Consider the following 15,608-nt stretch of genomic DNA (forward strand, 5'->3'; position numbering starts at 1 on the left):
AAAATTGCTCCAAGGATTTCAAAAACTGGAACTAATAGCATTCAACAAATGCTGTTATTGATTTTGAATATTTTGTAGAGCTTTGCTGTTGATACTTATATTTTCTTTAGAGATCGCTTGCCAGATTGATAATATTTGTTAATTAAATGAAGAATAAAGATGGGGCATCGCTAAGAGGTTTCTTACTTTATTAGCAAACAGTTGTTATCTGGACTAAATCATTGTGTGGGAAGTTCGTTAAACCAGTGTAGTGTGGCGTTAAAGTTTTTTACCGTGCACGTAGTCAGCTGATGAAATAAACAGCAAAATGCAACGGCCTATTTTATATTCTGAAATATAAAAATATTGGAATTTATGTCATATCCTAAAAAAATTGTTTCATGAGTTTAAAATGTACTTATTTTTCTCTGTAGTATGATGCCAGGTATCGTACGTTACTGTACTCGCCCTAAGCTTCACTGTTCTCGCACGAAACACCACGAACCGGTCTAGTAGTGTAATATACTATTCCTGTAGGCCTGTCAAAACTGTACGACGTGCGTATCGGCTTGGCAATCAATTGACAAAGGTAACCCGATGTCAAATATGGGCCTGTAAACTATGATATATGGTATAAGATTAACTTTTATAACATTAAGCCTTGTATAATTTTAATGTTGTCCAGCTTCAAAAAGGCGTTATATTTATCCAAAATTTTGCATTGTAATTTGATGCGTGTTTATTGACAGCAATTTGTAATGAATATTTAATTGACAAATGATAATGGACAACACTCTATCCACTTGTTCTAACTAATAATATCCTATAGAACTCGATAACAGAATGATGTTCAACTTATATTCCAGCTTTCAATAAGTAATTAAAATACAAACAAAAGGTATTTTTATAAAGAATACATTAAACTTAAGTGATATGTATAGTTTCAAATATATTGGGGGTCGATGTATATAAACATTAAAATGGTAGGGAAATTAGTTTATATTTGTAAACCTATGTAAAACTAAAACTAAACATATCATGTGTACTTCTGAACAATATTATCATTACGTTAGTTATAAAAATAAGTTTCAAGTAAATTGATAAAGTTCACTGGTATTTTTCTGTTTGGAATTTTGCAAACTTACAATCCACGGGACACAAATGCCAGAGTAGGGGTGTTACTGGTATTTTTCTGTTTGGAATTTTGCAAACGTAATACAATACACTGGGTGAGTTTACCAGGGTTGGTATATCCAATAGCACAAATGGAAATTTGCCAAACATAGGTCTCGTTGCAAGACCTAGACCTGGAACCGATACAGATTTGATTTTTTTAAGCTTCCCAGAGGCCAAAAAAAGTTAGTTCAAATATGTAAGTGCAATATAAAGATATTTATAATTGCGTCCATTAGCACTTTAACTCAAGAAAAAATTATACGATTTTGGCAACATTTGGAACAAACGTGTGAATCTAAGTCTTTTCAAAGGAGATCGCGAACCAGCATGGCCGGACAAATAAAGTAAATGAATTAATTATCAAAACTCTACAAAATATTCATAATAAATAACAACATTTGTTGAATGCTATTAGTTCCAGTTTTTGAAATCCTTGGAGCAATTTTTTAAAACATTGTAAGCACAAACGTAACGCTTATAAAATCCTCCCTCCCTCGCACCTTTTTTCCCGTCGTAGATACATGTGTCCGCAATGTTCCGCCCTTGAAATATTTGCAGAGACCTGTCAACCCTTTGCCAGGTAACAGTAATCTCTAGTGTCCGCTTATGCCCTCTTTAATGATGTGTCCCCAATATTCCGTGTCCGCATTTGCCCGGCATTCATTTATCTCTGCCACATATTTTGTTGAAATTTATAGCTATACATTTCTATTGATATTTTTGTTGTGTCTCATTTTGTGTTTCCCTCCACACAATATTCTGTTTTATGTGTTTTCGCTTTCTATATTCCACTTCAATATTTGTTATATGGGTTTAGTTTTTTCTATTCTGTTATGGGGTTTTCCCCCACTACAGAAATCCTGTTTATGTATTTTTTAGTTTTCTTTTGTTCCCACTAAATAATAGTGTTGTTTGTTGTGTTTTGGATTTGTAGGCTATTTTCTCTGCTTTGGATGTTTTGTTGTGTGTTAGCTATGTGTTTCTCTCCACCATATATTTTTCCTGTCACAGTTTTCTATTTATCTCCACCTGAGTTCTGCTTTATGTGTTTTACTTCTAAACACATGAAGTAAATCTTTTGTGTTTATTTACTGTGACTTAACACACAGCCTTCGCACCGTTTACAATTCCCAATTTTCCTTGCACGATATCCGAATTCCCTATAAACAAATGCTGTTGGACACCCGAGTCACGTCAGGGAAGAGCGATAGATAAATAACGAAACCATTTAGGCATTAAGTGGAGAGGCGGGGAATACAAAATACAAAGTGTCCAGGGTCAATGAAAGACGTACGACCGCCGGCGTCGGATGTTCACACTTTTTGTGTCGCTCGAAGGATCCTCGATAGCATCGGCTATAATTTATATTGTGGCCGGCCTATTATAGGACCTCTCCACTCATGGATCTTGTAGATACTTTTTTAATTTGATCTTGATCCCGGTTGTGAATGGAGGCGTTTTGTGAATGGATTTGTAAAGAGTGAGATTCTGAGCATTTCAGCCAAGTGTTTACTAAATTTGCCTTTAAGCAGAGTGTAGATGGAAGCACAATTCAAACAATTAATTCGTGTTAGTCTGTTGTTGTGATAAAAGGTTAATTTTAAAATTAAAACCTACTTTTGAGCTAAGTTCGAAAATGTATGAAGTATGTTTAATGTATTTCGCTTTTGGAAATACAAATTTATCGGAATCAAACATTAATATTTCTATAAGCCCCTTGACAACATTTCGAATTCAATGATGAACTTCAATGAACTTTTGCTGGTTACTTGATGAAAACAAGTTTATAATTCGTAATCATTTATCGTTAAGTAAGTTGGGTCCACTCTAAAATTAAAATCAATTTTTGTGCTTATGAAAATATATGAAATATTTTCAATGTATTTACATTTTGGAAATATATGTATGAGACATTTAGAGACTAAACTACTATTTAGACAAATTTGTAGGCTATTCTGAGATATTTGGTTCTCTATTGCCCGCAGAGCTATATCCAAGGAATACTCCAATACCCCAAGGAATATTGTAGATTTCTTCTAGCGAGCGTTGTATAAATTAAAGTTAAGTTAATAATAAGTCATTGTTTTTTATATAATAATTGTACTAGGTTTTGAGAAAATTTTGTTACTCGTTTGCAAATTTTCTCTTATAAATTCACATAAGTTTCATCTGATGTGATCACTGGTCGTAGTATATGAATAGGCAGAAGTGTAAATTGGCAAGGGATAGTATACAAGAATACAATGTGTTTACAAACCCTTGAGTAGGTTTGGTAAGAATAATTTGTAGCCTACATCTGGGAAACTATATCAATCTCTTCGTTATTGATTTATGAGTATTTTTGAGTTTTACGTGCATTTATTTTCGTCAAAAGTTTTCATAAGTGGCCAACACTTCACAAAATATGCATTTAAACAATTTCTATACAGGGTTTTCCATAAATTATTTGTGTTTCAGGAATGGAGGACAGTAAAATAAATCAAAATGTTTCAATTTTATTGAAACGGTGATATCTAACCATATAAAACACTGAACTTGAATACATCATGAACAAGATGTTTAAAAAATATATATCCCCTAAGAATGTAGATTTGTAGGAAATATTTTGAAAGAAATACCCACTTAAATATAGCCTACCGCGAATATTTTCTTCTAAATATAGCCTACAACTTCTGTTGTGGTATCTTGTTAACCAGTAAAGCTTTCGCGCAGGCGGTACAGTCAACTAACACACAGCGAAACTAATAAATTATACAATACTAAAACTATTTCTTCGTAACATAGGTATTTCCCCAGTCATTTGCCATGCAGTAAATGCTACATATGTTTCAACCATCGATATTTTCCAACTTTTTTTAGACAGTTGGATTTTCTTGAGCAATCGTCAATCAACTGAGATTAAATTTAGATTTTTCAAAATCAAACCTATTTTTATACTGCAACATATGCATTCCATTTGCAATCAACTAATATATAGTTCCAATGTATCTTCAGCGTACAATCAACATACAAAGAATCCAATAAAGTTAACTACTTCTTAGACAACGTAGGTTTGTCTACCGGTTCTTTATACATGATGTGTAATGTGTATAACCTATGGTAATCCGCCTCTGTAAGCATGTTCGCTGGCCACGCCTTGCTAATTGTATGCCTCTCATTGTAATTACATGTAATTGAACCATAAACCTATCACTAGCCAGTTATCACTTGCCGACAGGCTTCACACTGGGATTATTTATGACTCTTCTTCCTCTATGTTAATAGTGAAGTAACTTATGACTGGTTTACACGAATTCTTCAATTTCGGCGTCAAAATTAGTGCGAAAGGAGCGTTGAATTATTTGAGATTCAGTTGAGTTAAGTTGTTTCTATATATTTCTTAGTTTTTCAAATTCGTCCGTTTTGTACTAGGTTATTTGTAACTAGCTGATGCTACAAATATTAGGATTGTAAAATGTCATAACTAAGCACACAAAGAGCATAGGGGCATATATGAAAATGATCTCATTATATTCTGTAAACATTAAAATTTGAAATGGTGGAAGGATTTGCATTAACTTACAAAGAATTTGTTTCAATCTTTACTCTTGATGTGGAATCCTAATTATACGTAATATTTGTTCGTAGGCTTCATTTTAAATTGTCCATCCTATCAAATCTAAATCGTGTCGTGCTATTAATAAACAAAGTCTATATCCGTGTAAGATTGTAAAGATTGTACAGATTCCGTTTATCCAATCCAGAAAATTGAAAACACTTTCCTGGCTTTGAGGTTTTCCATGCGTTTTAAAATTCAAGACTGCTTCTTAAAGACTGCTATGTTGGTAAAGGTTTACTTTATTTCAGTGTTTGGTTTTGTAATAGTTTTGCATTACGGTTATTTCTGTGGTAATGATACATATTTAAACCTTTAAAAGTAACCGGTTTAAATCACTTCTCTAATAGTAAATTACTGTTGAAAAAAAAACTAAATTGTTATGCTACCGAATTAAAAAGTATGGCTATTTTTTCAGATATTATCGAAATTATTTAAGGTAATTATTCTTGAAAATAAAAACAAATAATTAAACTCTCTCTAAAAGCATGAGTAAGGACCTAATTGTTTCTTGTGCATCAGATTTGCACCACTTTTGAACGCATAGGCTGATGTTTAACCTCGTTCATATATTGACTCAATGTAAACTTCGTTAATAGTTCAAGACAAGGGTGAGGTCGAATTCAAAGTTTAAAGGGTCAAGTGCCCAAGGGGCTTCGAGCCGCAAATTGAAATAGAAGACAAACTTGACCACCTGACGGTTGGACGAGGGCCAACTATAGCCTACACACCGTCTACCGGAGGATGGCCCCGTCACCACTGCCATCTGAATATCAGGGAGGCGATGAAAAATGTAAATTATAACACAACAGTCCATTGTCGACCTACCAGCTGGCACCTTATACTCGGTTGGGGGCAAGATGGGCATAAGTTATTGACTCGACAATAATTCCTACTGTGCTTGGGGGTCGTAGTTGGAAATTGGTTTTGAATGTGTATTTTTGGTGAAGGTGGATAGCTGAAATCAGCTGGTTTGTTACGCGATTAGAATAAATGAATACCAAGCATTAAATATGGTATCTCATAATGGAACTAATTGGTATATTTCTGATAACTGTTTCAGACAAATGGGGAACATATTCACAACTTGCTAAAAATCTATTGTTTTCAGTTGTTGAAAAGATATGTATGGGGTTTTAAAACAATTGAAGATTTAAAAGCTTCACAAATTTGATAACTATAAATTTATACCTAGTTTTATATTAAACTCAGGGTAGCTGTTAATTGGTATCAATAGTTACCAGGCTACTTGTGTCGGTTGGTAGGCCTACTGAAGATGAATAGAATTATCTTTTAATTGATGTTTAAAAATTTAGATAGATACTGGTATGTATGGATCGTACAGAGGCTGATTGACGTCTACACTTTATCTTAGGTACTTCTCACATAAGTGGAATGATTGACAAATCAATGTTATTTTTTCTGATGATTCTAAATTAAAATCCTTTATTTAGGTTTGCCCTATGTGTTTTGATGTTTTATGGGTGTTGATGTCCATACGTTTTTGCTGTTTTAAAATAGGCTACTTAAAAAAATATGCTGTAGAGTAAAGACACTTTTCTCCTAAAGAACTAACTGATTTGGATGATATTTTGTATTTTAATTTTTGTAATAGTATATTATAAGCCTTTCGTGCGTTTTTAAAGATATCCGAAACACCGTATACATTTCAGATTGTGCTTAGTTTTACATATTTTGAGCCAAACAACAAGTAACACATATCAAACTTTTCATGCTGAATTATGTAATTATGAAGTTAAGAAAGAGTTACGAGTATTATCATCATTGTTGTCAAAATGGAACGGCTAAGTATTGTGAAACGCGGCTTTTGATTTGAGGTTAGGGTAGTTTTGTAAGCTAATGGTTGCCAGATTTTGTAAATGATGATATTTCTAAAATATATATAATTCAGAATATGTTATATTCGTGCGTTTAATGGTCGATTTATCTTGTGACATATATTCAATTATGCTAAAATGATGATCATAAATACTAGGCCTACACTCAATTTAAAAATATACTACTTCTTACATTGGTGGTAGTGAAAAACCCCCAGGCCTACACATGTATTTTTTACATTGTTACATTGTTGTTATTAGGCCTACATTGTTTATACTAGTTTGGAATACTATTTAATCAATTTACAATAGGCCTAACGAATTCAAATTCGATTTTTACAAATATAGGCGAACCTTAAAACATGTTGGGGTAGAATATTTAAATTCCTATGCATAGATCGATACGAATACAGTTAGCTATTTGTATTTAAATGCTAATCTTTTACCGTTGTGATGTCTTGTACGAGTTTAAAGAGGAAATTATGAAGTTTTGAATATTTAAAGTTTTGATGTTTGATAATTTAAATCAATTTTCAAATGTGGTGACAGTTATTGGAGGTTTTCGAGTCACTAAAACATTGTTCAACTACTAACCACAAAGTTCGAGTTTTGATCACACACTTGAATGCGCACACACTACTGTATGCCCACTTGTGGCAGATGTAAACATAACCTAAAAGTTACCTGATTATTCGGCGAGCCTCTGAGCGGGTACGTGGACATTGTACGGGGTCCGGCCAGTCACAGCATAGTCACCTTCACAGTTCACAGTTTATCCATCAGTCCACATGTACGCCTATCGTCGGTATCACGGCATGTGATACACGCATGCTACACAGTCACACACACGCTATACGGTATACGCACTGAGCCACCCACACGAAATAATGTTCCGAGTGTTCGATTTTTTCTCCGCTCGCGTTCGCACTGCGAGTGACAGAAGGCACGGTAGGATAGGAGGGGACGTGATAACGAAAACCGAAAACCCCCGCCGAAAAAAGCTATTTTTCGGAGGGAGAATCCGTAGCGCCTTCGGTTACTCCCCACCACCGATTTCCACCCCTCTCTCCCCTCCAAGCCTCTCCTTCGTGTCCAGTTTTGTCGGTTTTTGAGGAGGTGACGCTTACGTCGTGTGTCGGCTACGTTGTGTCGACGTAGATGTCGCCACGTGGACGTACGGCCGACGGCGTAGCGTAGGTACGGTAGCTACGTCGGTGAGCGCGGGTTTGAGAGTGAGCGCGCGCGGGGTGGTCTCACACAAGTCCGCAACAAAATGCACACAAACTACAACAAGCGCTACACGAGTCTACGCGCCCCACTCCCCCCGCCGCGATTGAAAAACCTCCCGCTCCGTCTCCTACTTTTTCCCCTCTTTCGCTTCTCTTTTTTCTGCGGGTCGCGCGGCTTGCTGATAGGTTCAGCCGAGTATCTCGCCCCGCCCACCCGTCCCGATGTCCTCCAATCGTGTCATTCTGTCTCCGGTGATGATAGATCTACTTGTTCTACATGCCCTCCCTGGCCGATGGCGTCTCGGCTTGACCTCATACACCCATATTAATCACCGCTCTCTGTACTCCACTACGCCTCGCTCCTGTTTACAAGTTTATCGGTAGATACTACCCTATCGGCAACTATCGGCACCCTTCGCTTGTTAACACCGAACACCGTGTCACCACAACACACTTCACACTTGCGACTTTGCCTTCGACAAGTACAAGTACAATTAGGTTCGCGGATTTTCCTCATTTTATTAGGTGGTACGCATAATTTACGGTGAATTTGGTGACTGTTTATACAATCGTATCACGGTTCATTTACAACTTTAATTTTAAAAAATGATTCTACCCTTATTTAACCAACAATTTATTTAAAATTGCAATAGGTTTTAAATACGGTGAAAATATCAATAAATAAAGAAATACATAAATAAAAATAAAATATAGGCCTAAGCAGTGAAAAGGAAAATATTGTAAATATTGAAAATAATACATTTATACGTTAATAGGCCTACTAGGGTGGTGTAACTAAATTCAAAATTCCCTACTGTTATCAAATTCATGTGGTTAACTGTAAAATATATCCTCTGTATTTTGCCAAATCTAATTTCCAAGTTTACTGAACTTAATTGTTAGAAATTTGAAAAAAACACGTAGTTTTAATAAAGGCAAAAAGTAATATCGTATTCAAGTTTCAAGTCAGATAAGTGGGGTAATACGCCATAATAATTATTTATTAAATTTCTAACGAGTAGGCCTACTTATTATTTGATGTAAGAAGCTCACTTTTAATTTCACACCTAGACAAAAATAAAATCTCTAAAATGCGAGATTTTACAATTTAGAACTACGTAAAAAAAATTAGCTATCTACTTTACAGCTATATAGGCCTACTAATAGCATAGGCTACATAATAATTATATCTATTAAAATGCAGGCTTGAAGTAATTATATTTCTAATTCAATATACTTATATATATTTTTACTATTAAAGATTCAAATCCCAGTTCCAAAGTGCGGCTCAACTAAGGGTGGCAACGGGTAAGGAGTGACAGAGGCCAACCCTGCCTTACTGACCCAGTTTTTCTCTTATGCCCCCAGTACACTCTCGCCGAGACAAGGCGAGCGTTGGCGAGTGCGAGAGTGTACTCGGTGCGCTCGTCTTGTCTTGCCTTGACTCGGGTCGCCTCGCCTCGCCTCGCCTCGTGCTCGCCGACGCTCCGTCTGGAGTCGGTTTTTTGACACGAGTCAAAGGACCCGAGACTGAGCGAGTGGCGAGCGCGAGGCACCCCAGTTCACTCTCGCCTTGTCTCGTCGTTAGTTCAGCTGTGCGTCGTTAGTTTGTGGGTGCATTTTGTGTTAAAGTAAACATGGATTAGTCAAATAACACAGTTCTTGACTTTTTAGAAGCCTACCATGGTGAGTCGTTATTGTGGGACCCAACACACGTACACCACAAGGAAAAACGTAAGGGTGCGTTCACAAAGAAAGCTGGTTACAAGCGCTTGTTGGCAAGCGCTTGCAAGCTCGAACCGGCGTGAGAAAAGTCAACATAGTATCAAGCGTGTGCGTTCACAGACAAAGCTTGTGCCGGCTAGCAAGCGCTTGTTACAAGCTCTGACAAGCACGCAAGAACGTTTCGTACTGTTTTCCGGTGCTTGTTTACCCAACCAGTCAGTTACAAACTAAACTAACAGATGCTTGGTGCCGTTAGAGCGTAAAACTCAACCGTCCAGTAACCGAATTGAAGAAAAAGTACGTGTAAACATAATTAAAATAAGCATATGCACAAAACAAGGTTAATGTTGCTACTTCCACATCGAAGTTTGCCTCCATTTCGACTGCGAGACAAAGCGAGAGTGTGCACGGTTACCTCGCATAAGCTCTCGCCCGAATTACTCGGCGAGCGCCTTGGCGAGGCGCCTCGGCGAACGTCTCGGCGAGAGTGTACTGGGGGCATTACCAAAATCATCGGTTAGGCCTACAGTTCATGTCATGTAGTGTTAATCTACTACTGTACTAAATAATTTGGTTTTAGTTCAATGAAGTTCTAGAAGTTTGTCGATACTGTTAAGAATAGTTACATAACAGAAATATAAGATACTTGATACGATATTTGATTTTAGGTTTCAATCGCCTTTTCTTGTGACAATAGAACATAATAAGAGATTAAATTGTATTAATAACAATATAAAGACGATATTATTTAGTGAACGTATTTAGAATGTTTAACTGATTTTGTAGTTGGGTAAATATAATTTATATTGTTCTTAAGTTAAATTCTGCAAACTGTTGAATATTTATGATACAGATGATAAAAAACTGAATATGATCAATTTAAAATTTACAACGATCAACATCTATATAAAACTATATTAACTACAATTCTATTTTGATTTGTGAATTTACTATTTGCCTACAGTACAACTTAAAAATACTTATTAGGGGATAAATCATAATAATTGACACCTACTTAATGGATTGATCAATTAAATAAATAAAATAATCGAATAAACAAGTTGCATTTAAAACGATGAGTTTTTACAATTGAACAATATTTTATCACCCTGAAAGTATTAATGTTTTATTACAATCAATCAAAGTAAAGAGACTGGCTGTAGGGCTAATAATAACAATATAGTTATAAACAAATTATGGTAAACTATAAAGTTTTTTTCGCGTAAAAACACTATCCTTTTTAGTGTTATGTTGTTAGTTAAACGACCCCCATTCAGATTAACGACTTATAAATTGACTATTTAGTTTAGTTATAAAATTAATTTTATGGTTAGTACCTATTTACTATATTTTGAAACTGACATGAACATAAATTTTCAATATTACAGACTATAACTGTTACTAGACCTAATTTTTATTAAAGTCAAACAATAGAATTATTATTATTTCAATCCCATAAAAGAATTACTCATGTCATCAAAAAGCGGAAATGTATAAAGCAAAATCAAGACTATGGGATATTTCTCTATGAACTAAAGTTTGAAACTCTTTTTATTAATTCAAAATGTCTATTTATTGCACACGCTGTGTGTAATCTACAACTTTCTTGCCTTACATTGGAATATGCTTTCATATAATTTATTCACTAAATTGAAGAAACTTGCCTTAATAACTGGTATTGTTAAAAACATATACTATCAATAAGTTGATTTGTGAATGTAGACAAAAAACAAGTAAAGTATAAAGCATTAGGTTGTAATGTATTTTATTAGTAAAACGATAGAAGATTAGTTGATGCTAGGTGCATTGCTTTTAACGTATTTATTTCTTTTTTGAAGTTTAATCGAATTTAAATATCTTAATTAACATGTTGTCGATTAAAAATATTTTTTAAAGTACGTCAATATTAGTTTATAATTAGTATAAACTATGGAAAACGTAATGTAAAATTACACTTTAGGTGTATGGTTTTTTTAAAAACATCATAAATTAATATATTAATAAAATCTCTTAGAGTAGAAATTATGTAGCTTAAATCTTATGTAATTAGGTTTCTTATGTAATTAGGTTGTGATTTGAAACTATTTAAATGTATCTAACCATAGACTTAATTAATAACTTTAATATAAATTAACCTGCTAGTTTAAATATTACCTGTTAGGAAATAAATGTTTTCTTCTATAAAAATAGTAAAATAACATTCTCAAAATATAAGGTTTATAAAAATAGGCATCCTACTCTATTTTCAAAACAAAAGACTTCACTAAAGAGGAGTTTAATTCAAGCACGTGTCTATTTATTATTTAAATTAACTTATTATATTATACAAACACAAAGTATAAGTTGTTTATATTCATCTGCGATACAAATTATATTTACAATATTTATACAATTTGTGATGAAATTGTAGCACTGAGACAAATTTCGTTTACAAAATGTTTGATTATGTTATCAAAAAATATTGTTTATTGTCGTGAAACTAGTTAGATGCATTGGTAAACATTACATTCGATACAAAATCTGAAATTGCGACACCATGAAACCAATTAAAGAATACAATTCCTAAAGTTGACCATTAGATTTGCGACAGTCCATTTCATTCCTGAGATAATTTTGAAGCCTAATAAACAATTACAGTATTGTAAAATATCTTATTAAAAAACTAACTAGGAATGATCAATGTGTTTGTAAATCTTCTGATGTATTCGAATTAGTTACAATATACAGATGAAGTTTAAAGCGTTTCCCAAGAAAATGGAGTGTTTGAAAATGTAGATACACAGAAAAGTAAGAATACATGATTCAGAAAAAACACCTTGGTAAACACCTACATAGGTTTAGGCTAAAGATGACATGGGACTCTTGTGTTTTTTTTGCATGCTAAATATTGGTTTGGTATGAACATTTCCAGATCCCCAAATAATGCCAACGTCATAGGACAAAATAATGTGAATATAGCCTACAAGGGCAAAATATACCATACATTTTAATTTAAGTCTTCTAAGAACAAAACGGGGTAATCTAACTTTGCACAATCAGTATGTGTTAATCAAATCAAATCAAATCAAATCCATTTATTGCCATCAACATTATAAATACATGTATAGCAACGTCATACAATTTCATTACAGTATATCCATTAACCTACTTAATGTGTTCTACAAATTCTTTGACCTTATACACACATAAATCACACAAAATCTTTCTAATAGTAAATTTAAATTGTCGTATTTCAAGACATTTAATGTGAGCAGGTAACATATTATACAATCTTTTTCCAAATTCACTAAAGTTATTGATTGTGGTCATAAAATTACATTGGTTTGGACGGAGAAAAGTGTTTTGTCTGGTAAAATGGTTATGAACTGAATCATTTGTAGGGAAATCTCTAATATTATTTTTAATATACAGTAAACAATCTAAAATGTAAAGAGAAGTGACAGTTAAAATTCCAAGTTCAAATAGTAAATAGCCAAATAAATAGTCAAGTAGTTAGTAAATAGTTCAATATTGCCTCAACTCTCTGTTCCGTGATATATGTATGATACCTGTGATTTTTCAATTCTGATCCCTCGATACAAATCTCTATTATTTTGATAAAAATAATTTTGGCCTACATACATAATGACTTCCCATATTTATTTTTGACACTGATGCTTGGATAAGTTCTTGTATGCTTTAAAGACCTTCTAAATTAAAATAAATAAATAAATTATTACAAAATATTAATGGAAAAATAATAAATTATATAACAAGTAATTGTGCTGAGCATTTAAAAATACATTTTAAAACTGACAATAAAGAAATAATAGCCAAATCAATTTCTAAATGCTTTTTAGGAATGGATTATAAAATATTTTACGGATACGCTATTAAGATTCTTTGAGTATTAACTCAATTGAACTTAAATTTTAGAGAAAATGATTTAAACATGAATATTATACAAGCTCCATCTACAGTGTTACCCAGTTCCTACAGTACCTATTTACAAATTCAAACGATAATGGAAAAATAATGGACAAATGTTTCAGTTTTTTTTGTTTGTTATTTCTTCTAAAACACTTGTACTAAAGATCTCTTATAATTCTCGTAAACGAAAGAAAAGGTTTGGTCTGATAAAAACGCAGAGGATAGTTGTGATGTAAACTATATTGTAAACAACGGAACTCCCAAAACTAAATTTAGTATTGCGCCTAACACTGGAACTAATGATTGAATTTATTTAGAAATACAACATTATAGACAATTAAAAATATTCGATAACAAGCCTCTGTTGTAAGTTAACCCCTGTTTGGATATAATTTAATAAACCATGTTCCTATTCGGACTGAATATAGGTAGCAAATAGGCCTACAACTCAGCATTTACAGCTTAGCCATGAAAATGTTGAGTAAATGATAAGGGCTAATGACAAATTTAACATTTATTTGACTGAAATCAAGCGTTAACTAGGTTTATAAAATAAATACGTGTTTTGAGGCTCACAATTTTGATTAATACAATTTTTTTCACTTGTGAACATTTCAAATGGAATTTGCTCAATCAGAGTTGATCACTAAACACTTCAAAGTAAGGAATTACATAAATTGTTTTTAAGGGCAGATCAGATTGTTTCTCGATGAAGTGTCAATTAGGAATAGTCAATGTAAGACAATTATCTAAAACATGAAGAGGTGACAAAGTATCCGAAACAACAATAAAGGCTTACTCGTATAGTCAAGTATCAAGTATATTGCATGAAAACGATATTATTGAGAATTATATTATAATCAAAAGTGCTAATATGGCAATAATTTTTCTATTACTTCAAGGCTTACTTTTAGCAGAGTGTTCCTCCTTTTAGAACATTGCTTCAGCGGGTCATAAACATACACGTCATTATATAACGATGCCAAAATCAGTAAAACCTATTGAAAAATGTATGCAAAAGTTCCAGAGTAATAAATTAATCTAGCATACAAATCTAAATCATATGCACATCTAATATATTAAATAATGTAATATTAAACACATGTATTTACACAAACGCCTATTTAATGAGTCCCCTTATGTACTACGGGACAATTATTGTTATTATATTTTACAAGTCTCTACAAAAGATTTTTCCACTTTTACTCGGCAGAAGACACAATGATTCGTCGATAGACACAAACAGCATTAGGGGTTGCCAGGACGATAGCCGGGGAGGGGGGATGGTGTGGGGGAGGGAGAGAGAGAGAGAGAGAGAGATGTTGTACCTTCAAGCCGTGGTCGTGAAGTGAAGAGTGGTACCGTAGGATCTGCATCTCGCCGCTAGATGCCACCACTGTCGCCGCGTCTTGGTGCTCGCACTGCCGTCGCTTTCTTTTGAATAACGTCCCCGATAAAAACCCGGGGGGAGGAGAGTCGCGCGCATGGACAGTTTTTTTTAATTTTACCACAGATAGCGACTGATGCGACACCGGTGTCACCGATGGTAGGCGCGCCGTCGCGGGAAAACCGGCAACTACTAACAAAACATTCGGATCATCCGAACGCTCAAACGGATGATTTTGAACGACAGTGTGTAAAACATCAAAAAAGGTTATTGTTTTAAGGCTGACAAAGGAAAAACTTTAATTACCCGGGGAGATGAATGTTAAGTGTAACTATATTATGCTGGTAGTAAACCAAACATTGAACAATCCTAAATTTAAATTTGTTTAGGCCTATATGAAAGACATAAGGTCCTATCTAAAAACTAATAATCCAGATAGTTTTTTATTCGAATTCAAAGGCCAATAATAACGAATTAAATTATGGTAAAATAATATAAACGTCAATAATCAGTTAATAAAATATCCTAGACGTCAATAACCAGTCTGTAAAGTATAAAAGTCAGTAATTGGATGATTATCCTAAAAATCAGCTTTAGTCTAAAAATTATGCCTTGTACTTGAAGTTGATCAACACAAAGTGAGGAGATAACAATAATAGTTACCTCCTGGTGTGGTAGGAGGTTTACGAATAAACATGAGGGAATATTTCATGAACGAATAGAATGAACATGAATTAAATAATTGCACAAGTTACTATGTTATAAAGATA

General features: G+C 33.8%; 1 protein-coding gene across 2 annotated transcripts in view; it reads right to left on the minus strand.

The window, feature by feature from the left end:
- The window catches only part of LOC129004829 (homeobox protein caupolican-like), a 66,117-nt gene extending 51,189 nt beyond the window's left edge, over positions 1–14,928 (minus strand). Inside the window, exon 1 of one of the 2 annotated variants that reach the window (XM_054433476.1) lies at positions 14,780–14,928. In XM_054433476.1, the coding sequence (XP_054289451.1) occupies positions 14,780–14,827 (48 nt within the window). In that variant the 5' untranslated portion in view covers positions 14,828–14,928. Of the gene's footprint in view, positions 1–7,272; positions 8,076–14,779 lie in introns of those variants that run through there. The other variant, XM_054433477.1, reaches the window with a different exon arrangement.
- Positions 14,929–15,608: the final 680 nt, after the last annotated feature.

The sequence above is a fragment of the Macrosteles quadrilineatus genome, unplaced genomic scaffold, assembly GCF_028750875.1.
Source record: "Macrosteles quadrilineatus isolate MER2022 unplaced genomic scaffold, UCM_ALF_1.0 Scaffold_11__1_contigs__length_5352618, whole genome shotgun sequence".
NCBI classification, from domain to species: domain Eukaryota; kingdom Metazoa; phylum Arthropoda; class Insecta; order Hemiptera; family Cicadellidae; genus Macrosteles; species Macrosteles quadrilineatus.